Source organism: Ictalurus punctatus, chromosome 3, assembly GCF_001660625.3.
Source record: "Ictalurus punctatus breed USDA103 chromosome 3, Coco_2.0, whole genome shotgun sequence".
In the NCBI taxonomy this organism is placed as follows: Eukaryota; Metazoa; Chordata; class Actinopteri; order Siluriformes; family Ictaluridae; genus Ictalurus; species Ictalurus punctatus.
Window position 1 is genome coordinate 10,450,301 of NC_030418.2, and position 26,983 is coordinate 10,477,283.

The window sequence follows — 26,983 nt, forward strand, 5'->3', positions numbered from 1 at the left end:
CTATGAGTTATGTGAACAGTAGCCTGTTGACTTTAAAGACAATCACCACTAAGTTGGTCAAAACATCAGTCAACTACAGTTCTTCAGAAAGCGCAAGAGCGAGAGAGACAGACTTCATCACATAAGGAAGTGAGCTACTACTTAGCATGAGCTGGCCTTCCTCATAATATACTTCTTGGATTTTGGCTGGTGTCACATTCACAACTGTACTTTTTCCAGCAATGACCTACATTCTTTTCATTTGTTTAAATTATGGCAATTTAACATTTTATGTACATGTTTTTCTAAAGCTGTCTTTTTATGATGATTTACATGAAGATTTGATTGTGGCATCCTTCTTGCAGAAAACTAGATAATTCCAAGGGATTCACAAACTTGCCCTCACAAATGTACCTCAAGTCTAAATCTATTAACACACCATTACAGACCCATCCCTGCCACCATATTATCTGGTACGGATGGGGGGGTGGGGGCATAGCCATTGTAGCAATGTGTTGGCAGGTTTAGATGTGAGGAACGTAACTCGAGAATTATTTGGGGAAAGTTCAATGCATTGAGAGTTCTGGAATAAAAATGAGTCTATGAGTTTTTATCAACATATCACCACAACTGAAGAGATTCAAACCAAAATGCATATCCAGCAGATAGTACAACACTGCTTGTATCAATTTCTGCTTCATTTTGTTTTCTTGGGTTTTCCTCCACCAACTGGTACTGGAAAACACTTTAATCTTTTTTAACAGTTGCACATTATTCCTGTGTACATGAGCTAATGTGCTAAGAAACATAATTGAGCAAGTTTTATCCATTCAAACATTACTCAACACCCAAACCTTGAGCTTGAGATTAGTGTGTGCATTTGCCTGTTCATGCCCTGGGGGCCTATGAATGGAGCTTTCAAGTAAGCCTTGTTGAAACAAATCTAAACTGCTAATGACGCACTGAAAATATTCAGTTCATTTAACTTGTTGACAACAGCCCCCTCCTGACTGTTTTCTATATTAGGCATACTTTTGGGCAATAACCTGCAGCGGGTAATGCTGTGGAAGCATGGTTTAATGCATAGGACTACTTTCAGTTTGTGAGATGTTATTTAAACTAGACGTGTTCAATATGGAAGAAGAGCTCATTTTGAGAAGTTGACATTTGAAATTAACTTCAACAACATTTCTTTTTAAATGTTTAACTTTTTGGGATATTTAAGGAGATGCACTTTTATATCAATTAAACCCATCATTATAATTTATTCTTATAGGAAAGGTGCACCAACATTTCTTGAGTAAAATGAAAGATGAATCGTCAGCTTGGCTTGATTTTTAAGTAAGGTTCACTTATTTTTGTTAAGAACACATTCAGATGAACCAAAAACAGCACCAGGTTTCTAAGTAAAATAGTATTCCAAATTATGTTCTCTTGCTTCTGAAACATAAATTAGCTCTGGCAGCAATATATAGTAATCTGCCATAATTACTACAGCTTGATACTAGAGTATGCTTCTTCCCCACATCACTCCAGCAACACAAAGCTGACTTTGCAATGGTCCTGTGCCATACAATGTAATAAAAAAAGTCTTCATCTACATACCAAATTACTGTGCCTTTTGATTTACAATCACTGAGCAGGAAGCATGATTGCCTGAAAATAGGCAATGGCACATATCTGAGCGATACACAGGCATTCTCCTGGGCAAACAATAAATATCATTGTAACATGTACATGGCACCAGATGTGCTGGAGAAAAACAGAGGCTTTTCATTTTATGTGCAAAGAAAACCTTCATTTCTACAAATGACATTTAAGACCATTATACACAAAATGGTAATGAATCATCGTATGAAACACTGCATTATGTGGAGAATGTTTCTAAGAACTTACATCGAGAAGTTTGGTTTCATCTGAAAGTGTTACGAAGCGTAGACGGAGACAAGCGCGGGCGAGCGGAGAGATGATGTGAGGAAGAATCCAGAACGAGAATCGAGTGGGGCCGAACAGGTAAGCTGTGTATCAGGGACGTAGGCAAAAGCGTAGTGAGAGACGAGTGTGAAGTCGAGCACCAGGGAAAACACTTCTAATGAAATAGGCTTGGTAAACAAACAGAGATGAGGCTGCTGAGCGGTTACTTCGTAAGGGGCTAATGCTAGGGAGGCCCTTATATAACCTCAGGTGTTTTCAGGTGTTCGTAATTAGAACTCTGGCGAACTCAAGCGTGGGTATGACTGGGAAGTGTAGTCCTCCTCCGCCACATCCCTGGGCGGCACTACACTTTGTGAGTTGCCGCGCCGATTTCGCCGTGTCGTAACAGAGCCCCCCCAAACGGCTCACTCCGGGAGCCGAAGTTCCCCAAGGCCTCCCCCCCGTCCGGGGGGCCGGTTTGTCTGGATGAGCCGCGTGGAAGTCCTTACGCAGGCCTGCGTCCAGAATGTCTCGGGCTGGGACCCAGCACTGTTCCTCTGGTCCATAACCCTCCCAGTCTACCAGATACTGAAGTCCCCCTCTCCTCCGTCTGGAGTCTAAAATGTCGTGGACGCGGTAGGCTGGGCGGTCTTCTATCTCCAACGGTTCCGGTGGGGAATCCTCCGGCACCGCTGTGGCCAAGGGGCCTGAGATCACAGGTTTGAGAAGTGAGACGTGGAAAGACGGGGTGATGCGACTGTGTCGCGGAATGTCCAGACGATATGTGACTTCATTAAATTGCCTCAGAATTCGGAAGGGCCCGATATACTTCGGTTGATGTTTTGTGCCCGTGAGGGGTCTCAAATCTCTTGTGGAGAGCCACACCCTGTCCCCGGGTCGATAAATAGGGTGAGCCCTCCGGCGCCGGCCGGCCTTTCGTTTAGCGATGTGGGATGCCTGCACCAGCTGTTGATGGGCATGCTCCCAGACCTGTTCACTTCGGCGGAACCACTGATCCACTGCTGGTGAGTCCGTGTGAGACGTGTTCCAGGGGAATAATGGCGGTTGGTAACCCAAGACACACTGGAACGGGGTGAGCTGGGTGGCGGAATGCCGTAGCGAGTTCTGGGCGTATTCCGCCCATGGTAGGTACTGACTCCAGTCCCCTGGGTTGGCAGAGCAGTAAGTCCGAAGGAACCGTATGACTTCCTGGTTGGCCCATTCTGCCTGTCCGTTAGCCTGGGGGTGGTAACCGGACGTGAGATTGATGGCGACCCCCATCTTCTTCATAAAGCTGGCCCAAACCCGCGATGTGAACTGTGGCCCCCTATCAGTCACAATCTCCTCGGGGATGCCAAAGTAGCGAAAGACATGTTGAAACAGGAGTTCCGCCGTGGTGAAGGCAGATGGGATGCCTGGTAATGGAATTAAGCGCAGGGACTTCGTAACCGATCTACGACCACCAGTATCGCAGAGTTCCCCTGCGACTTCGTCAAGTCGGTTATGAAATCGAGGGCCAGATGGGACCATGGACGTTCAGGTAGGGGTAAGGGCACCAACTTCCCAGCCTCGAGTGCACGTGGGCCCTTGGACTGAGCGCAAGAGGAACACGAGGATACGATGCGCTGAACCTCTCTGGGCATGTTGGGCCACCAGTACTTCTCAGCCAGCAGTTGGTAAGTGCAGCGGGCCCCCAGGTGGCCCATGGCCAAAGTCGTGTGGGCCCAGGTGATGAATTCGAGACGATACCTCTTAGGCACGAACTGTTTGTCAGGAGGACAGGCTGCTGGGATTCTTGTGCTGGGAATACGGGCTAAGTTCTGTGCTAGGGGCCACTCCAAGGCGCCCACTATGCAGGAGGGAGGCATAATGTAACTCTCTTGCTCCGTCGGCCGTTCTGGGGCATAAATGCGAGACAGGGCGTCGGCCTTTGTACTCTTTGAACCAGGTCGGTAAGACAGGGTGAATTGGAACCTGGAGAAGAATAAGGATCAGCGGGCTTGGCGAGGAGTGAGCCGTTTGGCGGTTTGTAGATATTCCAAATTCTTATGGTCCGTGAAGATAACAAATGGGTGTACTGCCCCCTCCAACCAGTGTCTCCACTCTTCTGAGGGCCAGCTTGATGGCCAGAAGTTCATGGTTCCCCACATCATAGTTGCGCTCTGCTGGTGACAACTTCCAGGAAAAAAAGGCCACAGGGTGTAACTTGGGACTCTCGCCAAACCTTTGCGATAGAATTGCTCCCACTCCCACCTCTGACGCGTCAACCTCCACGACAAACGGCCTGGAGGGATTCGGGTGCCTGAGAAGGTGGTGGTGAAAGCCCGCTTAAGTCTCTCCAGAGCCTCCTGGGCAAATGGGGTCCACAGCAGTCGCCTGGGCTTACCTCTCAGGAGCGACGTCAGGGGTTGCGCTACTTTACTGAAGTCTCTAATGAATCTTTGGTAAAAATTTGCAAAGCCAAGGAAACGCTGCAACTCCCTGACAGTTCATGGAGTGGGCCACTCCACGACCGCCTGAATCTTACGCTGGTCCATGGCGACTCCCCTTGGGCTAATGACATACCCCAGGAAAGAGATTGTGTGCTGGTGGAATTCACACTTCTCTGCCTTTACGTACAGCTGGTACTGCAGGAGGCGTTGCAGTACGTGCCGGACATGCTGGACATTTTCCTCCAGGGAGGTCGAATAAATCAGGATGTCGTCAATGTAGGCGATGACGTACCTTCGTAGCATGTCCCTCAGAGCATCATTGATCAAGTTCTGGAACACGGAGGGGGCGTTAGCAAGCCCATACGGCATGACCAGGTACTCATAATGTCCAGAGGCGGTGCTGAAGGCCGTTTTCCACTCGTCCCCCTCCCTAATACGAATTAGTGAAGAGGGTGGCGGACCGTAACTGTTCCAAGGCTGAGGGGACGAGAGGCAGCGGGTATCGGTATTTAACGGTTACTTGGTTGAGGGCCTGATAATCAATGCATGGTCGGAGGCCCCCTCCTTTCTTCTCCACAAAGAAGAACCCGGCAGACGCAGGGGACGTGGACGGTCAGATGTACTCCTGCCGCAGGGCCTCCTGAATGTACTCCTCCATGGCCTGCTGCTCCGCTTGGGAGAGCGGGTAACGGCCCCGAGGTAGGCTGGCCCCGGGGAGGAGGTCAATGGCACAGTCGTAGGGCCTATGAGGTGGGAGACAACTGGCCCTCTCCTTGCTGAACACCTCATGGAGGTCGCGGTACTCGGGGGGGGGGGGGGGGGATTTTAACTGGAGCAGGCGACAGGGGACTCTCCACAGTGATGGTGGCCAAAGGGACCGTGGGGCCCCTCAAACAATTCTGCAAGCAATACGGGGACCATTGGGTGAGTTGCTAGTCAGTCCAGGAAATTTGGGGGTTGTGCAGTTCCAGCCAGGGGAGTTTGAGTATAACGGGGTATCTGGTGGAGACCGTGAGGTAAAGGACCACAGTTTCGTGGTGAAGGGCGCTAACTTGAAGGCAGACAGGGTGTGTGCTGTGGGATATTACGCCTCCCCCTATAGGCGACCCATCAATGGATTGGAGCTCACAAGGACGGAGGAGGGGACCTCCTCAGGCATCTCTGGGTGACACTTGAAGAACAGGGCACACTGTAACATGAAGCCCTTGCATCGCTCCGGCTCCCCAGCGTATCACTCTGGTGTGGGCAGAGGCGGGTTGTGCGCCGGCGGCGCAGGAGTGTGAACAGCCGACGCTGGAACATGCGCTGGGGCGGTCGGTGGTGGTGACGTGAGAGCCGGGGGCGTGGCGTTTTTAGATGCGGAAACGCTCAGTCGCGAGACTTCAGCACGCAACACGGATATCTCATCCCGGTACACCGCTAGCGCGCGGTTTTGTTCCAGGATGACACGTTCCCAATCTGAGGTGCCCGCTGCCTCCATAGTACGGCGAAGTAATCTGTTACAAAGCGTAGACGGAGACAAGCGCGGGCGAGCGAATTCAGAACGAGAATCGAGTCGGGGCCGAACAGATAAGCTGTGTATCAGGGACGTAGGCAAAAGCATAGTGAGAGACGAGCGTGAAGTTGAGCACCAGGGAAAACACTTCTAATGAAATAGGCTTGGTAAACAAACAGAGACGAGGCTGCTGAGCGGTTACTTCGCAAGGGGCTAATGCTAGGGAGGCCCTTATATAACCTAAGGAGTTTGCAGGTGTTCGTAATTAGAACTCTGGTGAACTCGAGCGTGGGTATGACTGGGAAGTGTAGTCCTCCTCCGCCACGTCCCTGGGCAGCACTACACTTTGTGAGCTGCCGCGCCGATTTCGCCATGTCGTAACAGAAAGGCATAGTTCAGAAAGACAAAGAAACATACAGACAAATAAAAACAAGACAAATTGGATTAAATACATTTTATGAGGAGCACTGGTACACACAGATTTGCTTCATTTCACATTTTCTTTATGGAAACAAGTGGAATGGCACTTTTGACTCTCACAGCCTGAACTCAGCGTGCTGTTAGCTTGTAAATATTATCTTATTTGAGCTCAAAATACTGTACACCTTTCACAAGAATGCAATTAAATAGTTTTTATCATGGCAATGATCTAAATCAAATCAAATTTACAGTTTTGCACAGGCAACCCACAGAGTAAGCAGCCTTGATGGAACACAAACAAGACAACAGAAAACCAGTCAAGAAAAGTTCAATACTCAGTTCACAATTACAGACGTTTCTACTGCCACTAAAGATAGAACCAGAGTGATGAACAATTCCAGGAGAGAAACTATACACATTCCTCTCCAAGTTACAGTCCCCTCTGAAACTATTGGAATGGCAAGACCAATTCATTTCTTTGTGCTATACACCAAAGATATTTGGGTTTGAGATCAAAAGATGGCTATGAGGTGAGAGTTTAGGACTGCAGCTTTTATTTCCTGGTATTTATATCTAGATGTATTACACAACATACAAAATCTATGTTTATCAGACCACCCAATTTTTAAGCAAGCAAAAGTATAGGAACAGATAGAGCGTGTATATTAAAGTAAAGAACATTTAATATTTGGTTGCATATATTGCTTGCTTGCTATTACTGCATCAAGCCTGCTACTCACTGACCTCACCGAACTGTTGGTTTCTTCTATTGTGATGTTTTTCCAGGCTTTTACCATAGCTTCTTTCATTTGTTGTTTGTTTCGCGGGGTTTCTCCCTTCAGTCTGCTCTTCAGGAGCTGAAATGCATGCCGAGTTGGGTTAAGGGGTGATGATTAACTTGTCCAGTATAAAACGTTCCACTGTTTTCCCCTGTTAATGTCCTTTGTTGAGTTGGCAGTGTGTTTTGAATCATTGTCTTGCTGCAAGATAAAGTTCCTCCTGATTAATTTGGATGCATTTCCCTACAAATTGGCAAAATCTTCCTGTAAACTTCTGAATTAATTTTGCTGCTACCATCATGAGTTACATCATCAATAAAGATTAGAGAGCCTGTTCCAGAAGCAGCCATGCAAGCCCAAGCCATGACACTAGCTCCACCATGGACAGACAAGTTTGTTTGTTTTGGATCATGAACAGATACTTTCTTTCTCCACACTTTGGCCTTTCCATCACTTTGATAGAGGTTAATCTTGGTTCCAGAACCTTTGTGACTCATCTCTATTTCTTTGCATATTCCAATCTGGCTTTCTGATTCTTACTGCTGATGAGTGGTTTGCATCTTGCGATATGATCTCTAAATTTCTGCTTTAAAAGTCTTCTTCGAACGGTGGATTGTGATACGTTTACCAGTGCCCTGTGGAGGTTGTTGGTGAGGTCACTAAATGATGCTTTTGGGTTTTTCTTCACAGCTCTTACAATGTTTGTCATCAGCTGCTGTTGTTCTCATTGGCTGATCCATTCGATGTCTGTTGCACAGTACACCAGTGGTTTCTTTATTTTTAAGGACATTACAAATTGTTGTACTGGCAAACCCAATGTTTGTGCAATGCCTCTGATTGATTTCCCTCTTTTCTCAGCTTCAAAATGGCTTTCTTTTCACCCATATACAGCTCTCTGATCATGTTGGTTTATCCTTTTTAAGAACACATGCAGTCTTCACAGGTGAAACTGAAGGCTAAAACCAAGAGTAGATATTCAGAGCTAATTATTGTTTAAACAACCAATCTAACAGGACACACATGGGTAACAAGAAACACCTGTCAGTCACATGTCGCAATATTTTTGCTCGCCTACAAATTGGGTGGTCTGATACAAAATGTGCTATATTCTTTTCTGTTTAACACATCTATGTATAAATACCAGGAAATAAAAGCTGAAATTCTAAGCTCTCTTCTCATATTAATATTTTCATATCAAACCCAAATGTCTACAGCAAAAAAATAAATAAAATAAAAATGAATTGGCCTTGCCATTTCCAATAGTTTCAGAGGGAACTGCATTTCTTAATGATTCATAACTGCTCTTTTGTCTCATTATGTTGATGAAATTATATGGACAAGAAATTAGAGAACATTTTCTAGAACACTATTTAAAAAAAAAAAAAAAAAAAAAAAAAGGTTGATTAGTATTTTCACACAAACTAGCAGCATATAATGACGAAATATGCTGGTGGTTTAATGTGGAGCAATTGAAATAATTGGGGGCAAAAAGGTCAAATGGCAAAAGACGGTTACACAGAATCAGAGAGCTAAAGTTATTCCATTAGATGTCAGAGGGCAGATATTCATTTTAAGACGTCAGGCTCCTCTGTGGAGGGTTATGTGGGAGCACCAGACTTCTGAGTGGCTTGCAGTCGCAATTTCCTCCTTGCTATAGCCTCCTGCTTCTTCCTCTCAATTTCAGCAGCAGAGCACTTCACTGCTGGTTGTGCTGCAATAAACACTACAGAAGCAAACAGAGAACAAAACATCAACAGAATGCAGATTTTCCTTGCTGCTCAGCATGCTAGTCTAGAATCTGTCTTTTTTTTGTGAATAGACCAAAAAAAATAAAATAAAATAACAGCAAATTCCCAGTTAACTATAGGTATACAGTGGGGGAAATAAATACTGGACACGTCAACTTATTTTTCAGTAAATATATTTCTGATGAGGCTATTCACATGAAATTTTCATCGGACATCAGTATTAACTCAAGAAATCCGGAAATATAATGAATTCACAACATTAAAGTCCATAAATAAAGTTGTGTAATGAAGTACAAAAAATCATGCAGATACAGGTCAAGAACCTCAGGTAATGTTCACATCAAACATCAGAATGAAGAAAAAGTGTGATCTCTGGGACTTTAACCGTAGCATGTATGTTGGTAACAAATGGGCTGGTTTCAGTGTTTCAGAAACTGCTGATCCCCTGGAATTTTCACTCACAACAGTATCTAGAGTTTACACAAAATGGGGCAAAATACAAAAAAAACATTCAGCGAGTTTTTTGGGTGGAAACAACTTGTTGAGAGCTCAGAGGAAAATGGCCAGATTGGTTTGAGCTGCCAGGAAGGCTATAGTAACTCAATAGTCATTCTTTACAACCATGGCGTAACCATGGCAGAAAAGCATCTCAGCATGCACAAAACATTGGAGGTAGATGGGCTACAACAGCAGAAGAGCACATTGGGATCAATTCTGTCAGCCAAAAACAGGAATCTGAGGCCATCATGAGCACAGGCTCACCCAAATTGAAGAAAGAAGAAAAATCTGGTCTTTTTCCAGTTTTCAGCTCTCTACCACCAGTCTGTGCCCATGACAGCCTCAGATTCTTGTTCTTGGATGACAAGAGTGGTACCTGATGAGGTCTTCCATTGCTGTAGCCCATCCACCTCAAGGTTTGATCTCATGCTCATTCTCATCAACAAGGTGTTTTAGCCTGTCAACACGCCACGTTCATAGGATGGAAGTTTTTGATTTTTCACACCATTCTGTATAAACTGTAGAGACTGTTGTGGGTGAAATTCCCAGGATAACAGCAGTTTTTCCAATTACTCAAACCAACCCATTTGTTATCAACAACCATACCATGGTTAAAGTAACAGAGATCACACTTTTCCCCATTCTGATGTTTGATGTGAACATTACCTGAAGCTCTTGACCAGTATCTGCATTTTTTTTTTTTATGCATTGTGTTGCTGTCATGACTGAATGATTAGGTAACTGCATGAATGTGCAGGTGTTCCTAATAATGTGGATGGTGAGTATTTCAGTAACCCACAGTAAAAGTTATTTGTGGTAGAATGCTTACCTTTGTTTCTCAATGCCCCTGGGTCAGACTGATGCCTCTTGAATATGGAATAATGGGAGTTTTCTCCAGACAGTCCTGTAACAGGCTGAGGACTCAGCTGAGTGAAATGGTACTGCTGCCTGCTGTTTTTAGGATCGTCGTTTACTTGAGAAGCACTAGCTGATTCATACAAGTTTTGCTTGTTTCCATGAACACCCGAAGCACCCGGTATTGAATGTGAGCATGAAAAAACACACACAGGCTGTTTGTAGCTCATTGGATCCTGAGATTGAACTGTTCTGCTGTTTCTACTCATGCTTGAAGAACTAGTAGTGATGGTTGGAAGTACTTCAGGTGAGGAACATAAGGGCTTGGTTATATTCTTGTCTTTTTGCTGCTCTTGACTGGATGAGATTTGCTCCAGGTCATGACAGGCCTGATAAAGCAGATCATCATCATCATCATCATCATCATCATCATCTTCACCCCACACAGAGACCAAGTCCTTCCCTGATGCTACAGCTGAACTGGCTAAATCTTTGGCTCCGGGGTCAACATTGGTCATAACTATCTTCTGCTTTCTATCTGTGTTGATTGAATCAGGGCTAGTTTTTGGAAGTTGCTTAATTGCAACAGACTGGACAGGATCATCTGACCTGAAAGTACTAAGACTGGTGCTAATTTTTGAAGAAAACCTAGTGTAATAACTGGTAATCTGGTGACACTGAGGTAAACCAGCTCTGGTGCTTGATTCAGAGGAACTGGCTACCATTATAGGTTCACATTTTATAGAAGCAGCAGACCCAATCTGACTACTGGTCTTTGCTGTACAGGAGCTCATATTCCAAGGGTTCTGAGTCACCTCTAGCACAAACAAGTCACTGAGAAGATCATCATTCTCCCAGTCATCATCAAAGGCTGGTTTTGACACCTGAGCATCATAAAGGAGATTCTTGCTGTCTGAAGTGGTTGGTCTCATTCCATGAGTAGCTGTTTTTTCAGTCCTGCTCTCCTGTGAACAGTTAGGTGATGGAGGGCTTAGTCTCCCACTCAAGTACTGGGTTGGTCCATCAAACAGAGCATGCAGCTCCTCCTCATGGCTTAGTCCTTTGGCTTCACCAGCAGAAGCCCCATTACTCTGCGATTCTGGGTGGGTGGCAGTGAGTTTGTTGAGCTTGTGCAAGTCCTTACAATTTGTTCCCCCACTATTCTGCAGACTCTCAAGAATCCTTTCTTTGTGTTGGCGGGTCATGTTAAGGTCAAACTGCTTAGCCAGTTTCATCAGGTCCTCAACATTGTTACTTTGCCGACTGGACAAAGGAATAAGAATGTCAGTTGGTAAATAAGTCACTACAAGCACACAAATTTCCATAAATATATTACATTAATACCAGGGGTATGAAAAAAACTAATTGAATCAGAAAATCAGACCAACAGTGTCCGATTTGGCCTGATCTGTTTTGAAAAGAAAAATGGTTAAAATCCAATACTGCCATCGAAAAATCGACAGATACCCCACAAGTCATGCATGTGAATGAGTGAGAAAGACAGGGCAGAGAAAGAGAGAGAGAGCGCATGTTAAGTATTAAATCAATACTTGGAAATACTTCTGACTCAATATCTCAGCAGGAAGTCTCAACAGAATAATTGCTATATGCAATGGAAGCACCACAAACCTTGCTACACACCTAGAAAAGTGGCATGAGGTAATGTTAACTGGAGAGGAGCCTGGCTGCAGCTAAAGATGCAACAGGTACTACTACTATTAACAGTTTCTTTCAGAGCTTGCTACACCACAATTCTAGCAAGCCGAAGGCTATAACCAAAGCATTCACTTATTTGCAAAAACATGTACCCCTATAGAATTACAGAAAATGTTGGATTCAGACTTTATGGAAAGCTACACAACACAGAGTTTTATTGAAACAGAGGCAGATTCACACCCCTAGTTTATACTGACCGTGCTGAGCACCTCCGAACTCTGGGTTGCTGAATCTCTGGAGTGCAAGGAACAGCAGTATCTCCAATCCACTGAAGCACTGAATCTTTATCCACAGACTTCTCATCCTTTGACATCAAACATGGTCTTATATCAATATGGTAGGCACTGTGCAATTTTCATTTCAAAGAGTTGCTACTTACATTAGGTGCAATTCTGTTGACAATCTCAGATATCTCCACAACTCTGACACTTTCTGCTGCTCCTTTTCCTGTTATTAATATTCATAGCAAAAGAAATTATGTATGGCAAACCTTGAACTTCATCAAAAACAACGCATGCAAACAAGTTGCCACACAGTAGTTCCTGACTGACATGGCAATTTGCCTAAGCTACCTCTGTGCTTGTTACAGTTACAGGTTGCTGCAAATAAAGACACTTCCATAGTCGAGTGGCGTAAAATGAAAAGCTAGAATAAGATTACATGATCCAATAATGCAATATCTTCTGAGAAAAGGGTGGCTCAAGAGGTTTCTCTTTTGTAATTAATGGCATCATGTAGGCATATACAGTATCCTTTGAAAGTATTGAAATGCCAAGGTCAAATCTTTTGTTTGTGCTATACACTGAAGAAAGTTAGGTTTGAGATCAAACGATGAATGATGATAGATCAGGAGTTCAGATATTTACAATTAGATTTGTTCAAAAACTTAGAACATGGCACCCTTTGTTTGAACCACCCAATGTTTCAAGTGATCAAAACTATTGGAATATGTGACTGACAGGGTGTTTACTGTTGCCCAGGTGTGCCCTATTAGATTGACTGTTTAACCAAATAATAGCTTAGAATGTCTACTCTTGGTCTGAACCCTGGGTTTCGCTTGTGAAGAATGCATTTATTGTTAAAAAGGATAAACCAACATGAAAATCATAGAGCTGTCTATGTGAGAAAAGCAAGCCATTTTGAAGCTGAAAAAAGAGGGAAAAAGTGATCAGAGCCATTGAGCATACATTGGGCCTGTACAACAATTTGAAATGTCCTGAAAATGAAAGAAACCGACAACCAGATATTGGACAGGTCGGCCAAGGAAAACAATAGCAGTTCATTACAGAAACATTATGAGCGCTGTGAAGAAAAACCCAAAAACAGTAGTCAGTGGAATCACGAACAACCTCCACAGGGTGAAACTCTCTCAATCTACAGTTGACAAAAGAAGACTGAGAGCAAAAATACAGAAGCCATATTACAAGATGCAAACCACTCATTAGCAGTAGAAATCAGAAAGTAAGTTTGGAATACGTAAAGAAATACAAAAATGAGCCACAAATGTTCTGGAACAGGGTTGTATGGACTGCTGAGACCAAGATTATCCTCTACCAAAGTGATAGAAAGGCCAAAGGGTGGAGAAAGAAACGATCGACTCATGATCCAAAACATACAAGTTACATACAGCTCAAAACATTTTAATATCATGGAAAAGTTTATTTTTCTGTAATTTAATTCAAAAAGTGGAACTTTCATATATTTTAGATTTATTACACAAAGTGAAATATTTCAAGCTTTTTTTGTTTTGATCTTGATTAAGGCTTACAGTTCATGGAAAAAAAATCCAGTATCTCCAAATATTAAAATAAAGAATTTATAATACAGAAATGTCACAGTGTCGCAGCATTCCTAGTGTCAAGACACTCCTGAACTAGAGACGTTAGAACATCTTACCTGGGCTAAGGAGAAAAAGAACTGGATCGTTGCTCAGTGGTCCAAAGTCCTCTTTTCAGATGAAAGCAAATTTTGCATTTCATTTGGAAATCAAGGTCCCAGAGTCTGGAGGAAGAATGGAGAATATGACAACTGCACCATGGCGGTGGTAGATGCAGTGCCACCTGCAGTGATGCCACATCACACGCCCATGTTAATGTTTCTGCTTGAGTGGGCACTATGACAAATACAAAGTACAACACTTTGTATACATGTATAATAATAATAATAATAATAATAATAATAATAATAATAATAACAATAATAATAATAATAATAATAATAATAGTTGCTATATTAATATGTATTTATAGCCTACCATATGGCGGGAGATTTTATATTAACACACAGATTATGCAATCTTAATCAAACCCCTTATATGGTGTGGTCAAACCCGTAGTTTGACACAGGTTTGTTTGAGCATGGCAAAATCCAGTCAGGCGAATTCTGCGATTTCACTTCGGGTGCTGCCGCTGTGATGGAACTTGTTGGGAAACCAAAGGTTACATCGATGATCTGGGAACATTTTGGATTCATGCGTAACGAGAGAGAAACGTGTGACTGTACTTCTCCACGTCCTCCTCCCACTTCTTCTCCTTCTCCCCAGGACAATACTGTATCCCACAGCACCCTCAGGCTGTTTCTCATTGCAACAGCATGACACAACAAGGCAAGTGCTAAAAATAAAGCCTCATTTATTTTTTTTATATTTAGATTTTTATTTAATTTAAGCCTATAAAATATTTTTATTATTATTATATAGTAATATAAATTTAATATACATTTCAGTAACCCATCGCCTTGACGCCCCGCCCCACCTCACCCACACAGTAAAAATCTGCCACCATCACAGTGAGGCACAGAATCCAAGTTGCGTGAAGTCGTGTGAAGTTTCCACAGTCAGTGATGATTTGGGGTGCTATGTCATCTGCTGGTGTTGGCCCACTGTGTTTTCTCAAGTCGAGAGTAAATGCCGCTGGCTGCCAGGAGATTTTAGAGCACTTCATGCTTCCATCTGCTGACCAGCTTTATGTAGATGCTGATTTCCTTTTCCAGCAAGACTTGACTTTTTTGTATTACTGTGCCTGATTGGCCAGCCAACTTGCCTGACCTAAACCCCATAGAGAATCAATCAGTGCGTTTACATGGACAATAATAATTCACTCTTAACCTGATTAAGACCATACTTTGATTAAGAAACTACCATGTAAAACAGCAATTTTTAATGACCTTAATCTAATTAAGGTCATACTCAAAGTAAGCAATAATCAAATTAAGACAGGTGGAGTACTCCTGTTTTAGTCGCATTATGGACGTGTATTACAGACATGTAAAACACCTTAATCACATTATGAACGTCGTGTGAGTTTTCACTGCATTTTGTGACAGGACACGATCATACACGGCAGTTTTACGTTTTACGGCCTGTAGTGGGGAAAAATACATGTATCTCAGCTAGTATATAAACGGTAAGTATGTGGTTTGGGACACAGCCCATGGCTTCAAGCAGTTGTCTATTAGCACGTATAGCATGAGAAATAATTAACTGCACTTAAAGCGTTTGTAAAAAAAAATTCAATAGAAACACCCAAAACTGTATACGGTACCATAACGAAGACGAACTGTATGTTGATACGTGAAGTTCTGGAGGGATGTCGGACGGCGTGGCATGGTGACGTAATGACGCGGGCTGTTAATCTAATTATGTTCTAAAACATGTAAAACGGGAACATGACAAGAGTATTCTAAAAGCGACTCATGTAAACACCTTAATCACATTATCATCTTACTCACAGTAAGGTCAATAATTTAATTACTGCTCATCATATAAAAGTAGTCTATGAGAGACACCAGACCCAACAACACAGACAAGCTGAAGGCTGCTATCAAAGCAACTTGGGCTTCCATAAGACCTCAGCAGTGCCATAGGCTGATTGCCTCAATGTCACACCGCATTGCAGCAGTAATTTGTGCAAAAGGAGCCCCGACCAAGTATTGAGTACATAAATTAACATACTTTTCAGAAAGTTGACATTTGTATTATATATTCTTTATTCTAATATTTTGAGATACTGGATTTTTGATTTCCATGAGCTGTAAGCCGTAAACATCAAAATTAAAACAAAAAAAGGCTTGAAATATTTCACTTTGTGTAATAAATCTAGAATATATGAAAGTTCCACTTTTTAAATTAAATTACGGGAAAAAAAAAACTTTACTTTCCTACGATATTCTAATTTTTTTTTAAATGTACCTGTATATCGGTCAAGCATGTGAGAAGTAGTGTCATGGCTTGTGCTAGCATGGCTGCTTCTGTAACAGGCTCACTAATCCTTATTGATGATTTAACTCATGATGGTAGCAGTAGAATGAATTCAGAAGTTTACAGGAACATTTTGTCTGACAATTTACAAAGCAATGTATATTAATCGGGAGGAACTTTATTTGGGATTATTGTTTTGCTGCACATTACACTGCCAAATTAACAAAGGACTTGATCAGAAACCAACAATTTGGTGAGTTGCAGGCTTGATGCAGTTATTGCAGGCATATGCAACCAAATATTAAGTGTTATTTACTTTAATCTACTACAAGATTTCTGTTCCTGTACTGTTTTATGTTGTTTAACAGATCTAGATCCAAATCCTCTCTCTTGCCTCACATCCATCTTTTGATCTCAAATCCAAATCTCTTCGGTGTACATCATAAACAAATGAATTGGCCTTTCCATTCCTATAATTTCAAAGAAGACTGCAGATGTCAAGAAATTAAAGCTGAAATTCACTGTTTGAAGTGAAACAAACTCTTCAGTGAACAACAAGATAAAATTAATTGGCTTTGCCATTCCAATACTTTCACAGGGGACTGTATGCTTGTTTGTTTCAGATATATTCAACGTCAAAAGTGAGTAAATGATGAAATTATTTTCCATACTCATAATTATGTGATGTGAAATCTACAGTTAGGTATTTTTCATTTTACTACTTCATTTATAAATATAGATTAGCCAAGTTTCCATCCTGAAAAAAGAAAAAAAAAATTTAGTTCATACAGTGCTGTGAAAAAGTATTTTCCCCATCCTGATTTCTCTTGTTTTTGTGCACATCTCATTAAATTGTTTCAGAAATTAAAACAACATCTAAGATAAAACCAAGTCAACCTGAGTAAGCACAAAATACAGTTTTTAAATGATAACATATATTGTAGCAAAGAAGTTATCCAATACCAACTGGGCCTGTAAGACTATGTATTTGCCCCCACAGATTCTCCAAATCTATGAAACTGATTCGTAATGGGGTTCAGCTGGACTAGATGCAACGAGGCCTGATTACTGCAAACCCTGTTCAATCAACTCAACACTTAAATAGAAATTTTGAAATTGGTTAAAACGGTCTTACCTAGTCATGAAGTTGGTTAAAAGGTCTTACGCAGTAACACACTATACTAAAATTGAAAGAAATTCCAGAAATGATGAGGAAGAAGGTCAATGAAATGCATCAGTTTGGAAAGGGTTACAAAGCTACTTCAAAGGCTCTGGGACTCCAAAGGACCACAGTGAGAGTCATTATGTCCAAACACAGAATTCCACAAAAAGAACATCATACCTATGGTCAAGCATGGTGGTGGAAGTGTGATGGTGTGGGGATGCTTTGCTGCTTCAGGGCCTGGGCAACTTGCAGTAACTTGCTTTTGCTCTCTACCAGAAAATCCTAAAGGATATATGTACTTCAGTCCGTAAGTTGAAACTCAAGTGCAACTGTATTATGCAGCAAGACAATAATGCAAAGCATAGGAGTAAATCCTAGTCCTAGAAGTAAGTGAAAGACTGATCGCCTGTTATTGTAAGTGTTTTGTTGCAGTAATTGCTGCTAAAGGTGGCACAACTAGATTTTAATTTTGAGGGGGCAATTAGATTTTCACATTGGTTATGTGTGTTGGATAACTTTGATAACTGCTTCAATTAAAAAATAAAAACCTGTATAGTGTTTTTAATCAGGTTGCCTTTGTTGTATTTTGTATTTCATTTGAAGATTGTGTCTATTTATTACAAGACACAAAAAGACAAGAAATCAGGATGGGGCAAAAATTTCACAGCACTGTATAAATAAAACAAATGAAATAATTCAGCCAATTGAGTTCTACTGTTGCTATGATATTATCCATTAAACACAAAAAGCTCATAGTAATATCCTAGAGTCTTTGAATAGCCTGTGGGTCAAAGAATCAGCATCCAGGTCAAAGCTACATGGTGCCTCTCCTATGCACAGTACTCAGTCGAGCTGAATAAAATCCATGTCCATGTTGACAGTAAACCTCCATTTCTATACAATACAATTCCTACCTATACAATCACCAACCAATTTATTAGGAACACCATGCTAAACACTGGGCAGTTCCTCCCTTTGCTTTCAGAACAGACTCAGTTCTTCATGGCATGTAATCCACAAAAGTGAAACATTTCTTTGAGATTCTGGTCCATGTTGACATGAGTGCATCACATAATTGCTGTACACTTATCAGCTGCACATTCATTCTTCCAATCTCCCAATCTACTACATTCTAAAGGTGCTCTATTGAATACATATATGGTGACTGGGGTGCCAGACCAGTTTGAGACTAAGCTTGTGCTTAGGGACAGCACATTTTCATGCTGGAAGTAGCCATTATAGGATGGGTAAATTGTAGCCATAAAGGGATGCACATGGTTATCAAAAATAATCAAAAAGCAGAGCTCAATACGAACTTTTAAAAGCGGTTGCCAAGGGTGGCAACCAGGAATCGGCTATGGGTTGCCATATTTTTATAGCCTATATTTTTTAGCACAGACTCACTAATGGGAAAAATATGAATGCTATGCTATTAATTTTGTAGACTAAATAATTAAGAAACCTTCTGCAAGCCTGACCAGACCTATAGCTGGTCACATCAGATCTGTTCTTGATTTGGAGATACAGAAAACAAAGGATCTTGTTTTATGAAAACAATCATAAGGAGGTCTACACTTCTGAGAATAGTTAATTTAAAAAAAAAGAAAAAGAAAAAAAGAAAGAAAGAAAGAAAGAAAGAAAGAAAGAAAAAAGAAAAGAAAAAAAAGACATGAATTAATGGTTAAGGCTTTGGGTTACTGATCAGAAGGTTGGAGGTTCAAGCCCCAGCACTGCTAAGCTTCCACTGTTGGGCCTTTGAGCAAGGCACTTAACCCTCACTACTCCAGGGACACCGACCGTATCATGGCTGACCCTGCACTCTGACCCTAGTTTCTTAACATGCGAGGATATGTGAAAAAAGAATTTCATTGTGCTGTAATCTACATGTGACAAATAAAGGCTGCTTCACTTCTTCTCTAAATAGTGTTGAAAAGTTATTGGGATTGCCCAATTTTCAATTTTCATCTTCCAAAAAGTGTGATCTATAAGCCATGTATGGTTGTACCTGTTTAAAATACTATAAAATTTATCATTTTTTTTAATGAAACCTTCTCAACAGTGATGATATGAATGTGTAAAAATGATGACCAATTTGATGTTTTTACAACATTTGGGTACTAAGATACTGTTCAGCATCAAATTTGACCCTGTAATTCAGAATGGCAAAGAAAAATATGGCACAGAGGGGAATCAGAGTGCAGATGAGGTTTATTATGGCTAATAAAATTTCTCTCTCACACTCACTCTCAAGATTTCCAAAGCACTGGTAACATTAAATTACAGACATACACATTTACACAATAATAATAATAATAATAATAATAATAATAATAATAATAATAGGTTTGATAAAATAATAGCAGTAAGGAGAAAAAAAATGAGTGTGTGTGTATATATATATATATATATATATATATATATATATATATATATATATATATATATATATATATATATATATATATAAATAAATTATACACACAATTGTGTTTTATTACCCAAATGTTTGAGCATTTTATGCATGTTTACAGTGTTGATGTTATTGTGGTTACTGGTTACTCTTTTGTCGTGACAGGATTCCACAAACCTGGCAGCCAAGTTTGAGCTTGCTGAGGTTTTTTCTAGCAAGTGTGGGAGTTTGTTCATGCTTGGCATCAGACTGAAGTCTTTTTCATGGGCTGTGAAGTGGGCAAAATATGTTTCCCTAATTTGTGTACAATAAGGGCATGTTGTTAAAAAGTGCAGTCCTGTTTCCACTTCATTTTGTGTGCAGTGGGGCACTTTTGGTAGCCAGGTCTGTCTTGTGTCTCCATCTCTATGGCAAGGTTATGTTCACCAAGTCTGTACAGATGTCAGATAACATTCTAATTTACGTTGTTGAGCTGTTGCTTCTGTCCAGTGTTTTAGATATTTTTCTTTTTGTGTTTTAATAATTTGATTGGGTCTATTTGGGGTTTTCTTCTGGGGTTTGGCTGGATTGTTTTGGATTGTAAAGTCAAAGACCAGCTTGCTGCGAGGGCTTCTCTTTTGGATTAGCTCTTAGTATCTTAGGGCTTTGTGAATGAGACTCTCTGTGTCACTATTTTTTAGGTGGGCATGGAATTAAATTTTTTAAATTTTAATTATTATTTAATGGGTAGAGTCCTAATTCTGTTCTAAATGTATTATTGGGGCTTTTTTATTGTACTTGTAGTGTATTTTTAAAGTAGTCTTCCTGCAGAGTGGCTATTCTGCATTTGTCCCATTTAGTGAACTCTTCGTTTGTGAGCAGACCCCAGACCTCACATCCATAGCGCATGATAGGTTCTAGAACCAATTTAACTAAATTAGTGCCAAATTCTGATTGGGATGTCAAATTTGATATTTTTTTTAATAGTGTAAAAAGCTCTTCCTCTCAGGTCGTTCACAGCCTTCTTGAAGTTCTTGTGTTACTGATATTTATATTGAGGAATGAGTAGTTCTCAGCATGTTCAAAGGGCATGTTGTCTAATTTGAAGTTGGAATATCATTACTTTAGTCTTTTTGGGGTTAAATGACAGAGCCCATGTCTGACAGAAGATGTACAAGAGGTCTAGATACTGCTGTAGACCTTCTTCTACAGCAGGACCAAATCATCTGCAAACTAGAGCTGCAACAACTAATCGATAAAATTGCTAATAATCAATTATGAAAATCGTTGTCAACGAATCTCATTATTGATTAGTTGGTCTGTGTGCGGCACGGGACACATTTACTAATTACGTTACTTCTCTTCTGAAAACACGCCTTGGACAGTAAATACTAAGGTTGTGTCCCAAATGATGTACTATACACTTACACATATGAATTGTAGAAAGGTAATATAATTTCATAAGGAACACTAGCGTTTTTTTTTTTACTAACCGGAAGTATAAGCCACTTCCTAGTCGACGGCGCATGACATACATAGTAATGCGAGGCCGCTAGGGATATATAAGGGATGTCACGAGAACCGATACTTCGGTACCAACATTCTTAAAACGTGACGGTACTTGTTTTTCTGCAGTACCGTTTGTAACGAAAGTACAGAGGTTGAGATTCTTCTGGACCTGATGGGGCAGCAAATACGTGCAAGTGTTTTAGTCGGTCCACAAGTGGTGAAGAAGAGGAACACCTACAAGCACACGGGAAAAACTACTGAAGTTTAGCTTAGCTTAACAAGTTTAGCGCCGCCAGGACTCGTTGAGAGGAAAGCTAGTATTGGTTTCCGGTGTGCAACCGATGCTATCGTTCATTTCAAACAAAGCGAGGAAACACCTGGAATTTGGCAAAGCACCTGAAAGACGGTCCTATATTATATTTGTTTGAGGCAGCTGGCATTGTTGCCGTGAAACCAGCTAACGTTATGCGCCATGTAATGTTTGCGATAGCCAGTTATTTGTTAACGACGCTAACGCATTGCGATGTTATAAACTACCTCAGAATGGGCCACCATGCATCGCCATTTAGCCCGTGTCCTGTCAGCAAAATGTAGCTACCGTCACTAATAATGTACATGCTTTTAATAAAAATCGTTTTGGCTTGCCACCATATCAGTGAATTTAAACTAATGCTTGCATTCAGAGTATAAGGTGTGTGTGTGTGTGCGTGCGTGCACGGGTTTAGGAGTGCACCTCCGGAGACTCATTGTCAGACAGTGTTTGATAACTAAAATACCCTCCCCCTCTCTTTGCCAGTATCAGGCAGAGGAGGATGTCCTCCAGGAGAGTTTTTTTTATTTTATTTTTTTTAATTTTATACCACACTGTGGTATCGACTTTGGTATCGAGTATCGTGTACTTTTGGTAGTATCGGTACCGACTACTAGATTTTTGGTATCGTGACATCCCTAGTCTGAAGTTTATATTTGTAACACTCAGCTTGTGATTTTTATTTTAAATAAGTGAAAAAAAGGGTACTGAATGTTTGCCCACTGAATGTTTGCCCACTCGCCATTAGATTAATCTAAAATAAAATAATCAGCCAACTAATCGATTATGAAAATAATTGTTAGTTGCAGCCCTACTGCAAGCAGGAGTCATTTGACTTCAGTGTCTAGCAGAGTAAGGCTGGGTGCTGCAAACTGTTCCAGAGCCCTTGCGAGTTCATTTATGTATATATTGAATAGCATGGGACTCAAGCGACAGCCCTGCCTCACTCCATAACTCTGAGGGAAGAAATCTGCTTTTTTGTCACCAATTTTAACCACAAATATGTTGTTATTTTACACTGATTTAATGATATGTTTTTCCTCCAATGCCACACTGAATCAACAGAAGTAAAAGTCCCTCATGCCAAATTGAGACAAAACTTTTTTTGAAGTCAGCAAAATGATTATTTTTTTTGGTTGATTTGCTTGTCAATTATGGTTTGCAGAGTGTATATTTGGTCTGATGAGCGATATTTTGGTTGGAAGCCTATTTGGCATTTACTCAGGACATTTCTGTCTGTGAGAAAATGGAGGAGTCTGCTGGTTAGGATGCTGCAGAAATGTTTACTCTCTCTCCATCACATACACACATGCTTGCACAACCCTCTCTGCATATTTCAATCTGCCAAAGGCTAAAAGGAGGTTGTCTAGTCTATGAAATCCATGATATCACTGAGCAAGATGATGGCCATGATTTATAACATGATGTGCTGATAGTGGAATAGAGGAAGAAGCATCTGAAACAGAGGACAATGCTGAAAACAGTTCAGAGCATGAGGAATTATTCTCATTATACAGTCCCTTCTGAAAGTATTGTAACAATAAGGCCAATTCATTTGATTTTGCTATACATTGAAAATATCTGGGTTTGAGATCAAAAGATGAAGGAGACAATAAAACTGAATTTCAGCTTTCCTTTCCTAATATTTATATTTAGATGTGTTAAAAAACTTAGAACATAGAACCTCTGGTGGTAGATCACCAAATTTTTAGCTGAGCAAAAGTATAGGAACAGATAGCCTTAAAGTAAAAAACACAAAGTAAATAACAAATTTTCTTGCTGCATGATGATGTTCCTCCCAAATAGACTGGATGCATTTCTCTGTAAATTGGCAGACAGAATGGCTGCGTCTGAATACTCCTACTACGCAGTAGGCGAAACGCAGTAGGCCAAAGGAGTAGTCTGTCCGAATTCTCAGTATTCATAAAACAGTAGGCGAGAAATACCTGGATGACCTACTCCTTCCACCTCAATTCTGCAGTATGGAACCATCGGTGCAGAAGGGCTGCCAGAATCCGAGCAAAAACCAGAGCGCGTTAGTGAATTTACAGCGCTGGGCTTATATATTATACATACACACACACACACACACACACGTTATATCCTGTGTGTGTGTGTGTATATATATATATATATATATATATATATATATATATATATATATATATATATATATATATATACACACACAGGGCCGATTATATCCCGTCAATAAAAAGGGTGCAGGAAAACACATTGATTTTGTAAAGATGTCTCTTTTGTGGCTGATGAAAAAACTGCAGTTTGTAAGCTTTGCACTGCTAAAAAATTTACACCGGAAGTAGCAGCAGTGAAGCGGCATCGAGTCTAATTCCCCCCGATAAGATGTAATCCAAATACCAGACCAATGAAATGGTCACGTGTAAACATTTCTAAGATACTTGCCATTCCTCACTGGAGGTGGTGAAGCAGGATCCCAGATGATGTCCTGTAGAGCTTCTGCCTCACTTTGGGAATCACCACTGCTGCAACCATTAAATCTGATCCTTGATCTATGTTTTTGGGTCCCCACATCTGTTTGTAAAGAGAGGACTAAAACAGTCAAGTTGACTCAACAAGTTTGCTGCATGTGTAGATTTATTTTTGTTTTGCTATGGAAGTACATTGATCATAATAAATGCAATCAAAACCTGTATTAGGTATCACAAAGGAAATTCGAACCTTTGTAAGCCATGTTTTACAAAATGAAACCAATTACTGCAGAGTTTACTATCATAATAACAAATTACAAGGCCTTTAGTGGCTGAACATCAAGTGTTAAGAGGTAAAACACACATTTCTATAAAGTTGTGCAATTCAGGTCTGGGACTGACACTCACATGCATATCATTTAAAAGACAGAAAATGCAGTTAATTTTGAGCCATTATGGTGTTGTAATGAGACATTTCTAAACTGGGGACATTCTAAAATGCTTAACATACATTAATGTACTAAATCAACGAGCAGGGAAAACTATTTCTCTCTTACATTTATCTTGTCATAAATACTTATCTGCTGCTAAGACAACGGCACCGTAATGCAAGTGGAGACAGTAAGCGTTACCACGTTAAGCTTTTTCTTCTCTATAGAACACCGTTATAAAGAAAACGCTTAACACACTTAAGACAGTGATATTGGAGGACCAAATTAAGTATACACCTTATTGATGATGCAAACTATATACAGGCAAGAAGATGAACCCAGAATCCTAAAGCAACGCGCAAAGCTTTTTCTTTATAACGGTTTTCTATGGGAGGAAAAGCTTAACGCAAAACTTGCGCGTTGCTTTCAGATAAGTGTTTTATGACAAAATAAATGTGAAAGAAAAATGGTTTTCCCTTGTCATTGTTATAATACATTAAGCTACGTTAGCTAGCTAAAGGTAGCCTACCTTTTCCATAATACAGCGAGACACTCGATGATGGAGAGCGTGTTGGTTTCCGTCCAGATTTATTATTTGTTTGAAATTTGTTCTGGGAAAGCTTAAAAACTCGGCTCCGAATTTCTTTGGTCTCATCTGCTGTAGGTCGGGTATCGATGGTATGCTTGTCTGTCATGTTTAGTAATTACAGACATACACTGCACAATGTTAATATTAAACACTCGATTCAGTGAGTTTAAGTTTTTGTTACTTATTATTTAATGAGCTATCTAGCTTTGTTGTGGTATCACTATCCACTCACCGCGCGGCCATGTTTCCAGCGCGTCGTATGATTTCACGTCTCTGGTTGGTCCGCACCAAGCTTGTAGCTACTCGCGAGATAATACGTGATCATAAACTATCCTTGAACAAGGCTCGTGGGTGCTTCCCCGTTTCATCGCTCCTCCGTCCTCCAGCTCGTGACCCGGAAATTGATCAACCATCTTGAAGGACATCTTGAAGGACATTCTCTAATTGCACCACGAGGAGTGAGGAAGTTTCCAGAGGATCTAGAAGCGAGGATAGACAGGTGTATCCTATGCGGAAGTCTTTCTTGTCGAAAAACCTGACGGACATATAAATTCTGCCACAGTGTCAAACAAAAAGTCCTTTGATGATGTGATGGAATTTTGTGTGAAATATAATTAAATAATAATATGCTACAATGAGTACTGTAGTTAATTGATCCTTTCATGTTTGGATATGCAAAGCTGCACAAAAGATGTGTTAATTGTGTATTGTTCATTAATTCATTGTTGAATAACCCAGACATTTCACATACTAATCAGTGCGATAGATCAGAGTGAGGATATTCCATTTGACTTGCTTCGATTCATCTCTCCTTGCATCTAAGAAGCAAGGAAAGGAAGCAAGGAAGGAATTGAGGATCTTGTGAGTTACAATTAAAAATTACAGCTGCAAGCAGCGATGAATGGGCCCTCGCACCCGCGTGCACGTTGGGGCTGCTCTGCCAGGGGAATGCCATTATATTTTTTTAGCACGTTTTAACACTTATCCCAGATAGCAAAACTTGTCTGGCCCACTTGTGTGCCACATACTTGTTTTAGTTCTGGCCCAGTATAAGCCTGGGTCCTCGGCCCAGGTCTGGCTCACACACTGTAAACAGATTGTGATGTACTATTGTGAATAGAAATGATAAGTGCTGGATTTGGCCCAGACATTATTAATTTACCACATGAATGTTTATATATTTAATTCATTTATTCAAAATGGTCATATTCAAATAAAATGAAAACAGTAAACCAGTTTAAATTAATGATATTTAATATTTATTTTTAAGTTCAACTCATAAAATAATAAAACTGTACAAAAATATTGTAATATCCATCAAATTTCAAGAATTACATTGAACATCGACTTAACGCATAGACAACGACATAAATGAACAAAACAAAACGTGAATTTAACATGTACAACAGATTATCAGTTAGAATGTAATGTAAATGAGCAGAACTCATATAAATTTATATCAAGGATAAGCTACTGTTTGTTGCGCCTCTACCGTCCTTCACGGTCTGAAGCCAGCTGCAGCCACCTTTTCATCACTGTATCAATCTGAGCACTTGTTGCCCTTGATGGTAACAGGTTCTTTCGGACAGCATCTAATGAACATAAGTAGAAACCCCAAAGGCATTAAATTCTGACAGAAATTACAGGATACATTGACTACTGCACAATTTTATAACTCAAGTCTCTCAGAGGCAAAACAGTTGACAACTTCTACAATTTGAGACACGCTAAAGGCCATTTATACTCCTACGTCAGACCTTTGTATAGCCTACGGCATTGCCTGATGTGCACCTCTCCAAAACTGTAACAACACGTCATGTGTATGCGGACACAACAGTTGTGATTGGTCCTTTGTGCAACCAGAGACCCTCCCCAGGATGATAAATATATCTGCAGTAATTTCATATTCATTGAGAATAAATGTAATAAAGCAGATTGCTTGTAGCTTCTAATAAAAGCGCTGAGGCTTATTACACACAGACGGGTTGAACAGAGCTCAAAATATAAATGAATCTGGCGATCTAAAACTGTTCATAATACATTTATTGATTCCTATAACAACAATGTCTGTCACAATGTGGCAAATATATTTAACAGAGATTCCAA

General features: G+C 40.6%; 1 protein-coding gene across 4 annotated transcripts; it reads right to left on the reverse strand.

Moving 5' to 3' along the window:
• Positions 1-6,259: 6,259 nt before the first annotated feature.
• etaa1b (ETAA1 activator of ATR kinase b) lies at positions 6,260-25,400 on the reverse strand. 4 transcript variants are annotated; one of them, XM_017464647.3, is made up of 7 exons: positions 25,110-25,400; positions 23,832-23,960; positions 23,354-23,412; positions 12,216-12,283; positions 12,034-12,140; positions 10,095-11,383; positions 6,260-8,742 (listed from the first exon to the last, which is right to left on the reverse strand). In XM_017464647.3, the coding sequence occupies exons 3-7, from the start codon at positions 23,397-23,399 to the stop codon at positions 8,618-8,620; spliced, it is 1,635 nt and encodes a 544-aa protein (XP_017320136.1). In that variant the 5' UTR covers positions 23,400-23,412; positions 23,832-23,960; positions 25,110-25,400; the 3' UTR covers positions 6,260-8,617. The 4 variants fall into 4 exon arrangements, with proteins under 4 accessions (XP_017320136.1, XP_017320135.1, XP_017320134.1 ...); XM_017464646.3 differs by lacking the exon at positions 23,354-23,412 and having other exon boundaries at positions 12,034-12,131; positions 24,818-25,400; XM_017464645.3 differs by lacking the exon at positions 23,354-23,412 and having other exon boundaries at positions 24,818-25,400.
• Positions 25,401-26,983: the final 1,583 nt, after the last annotated feature.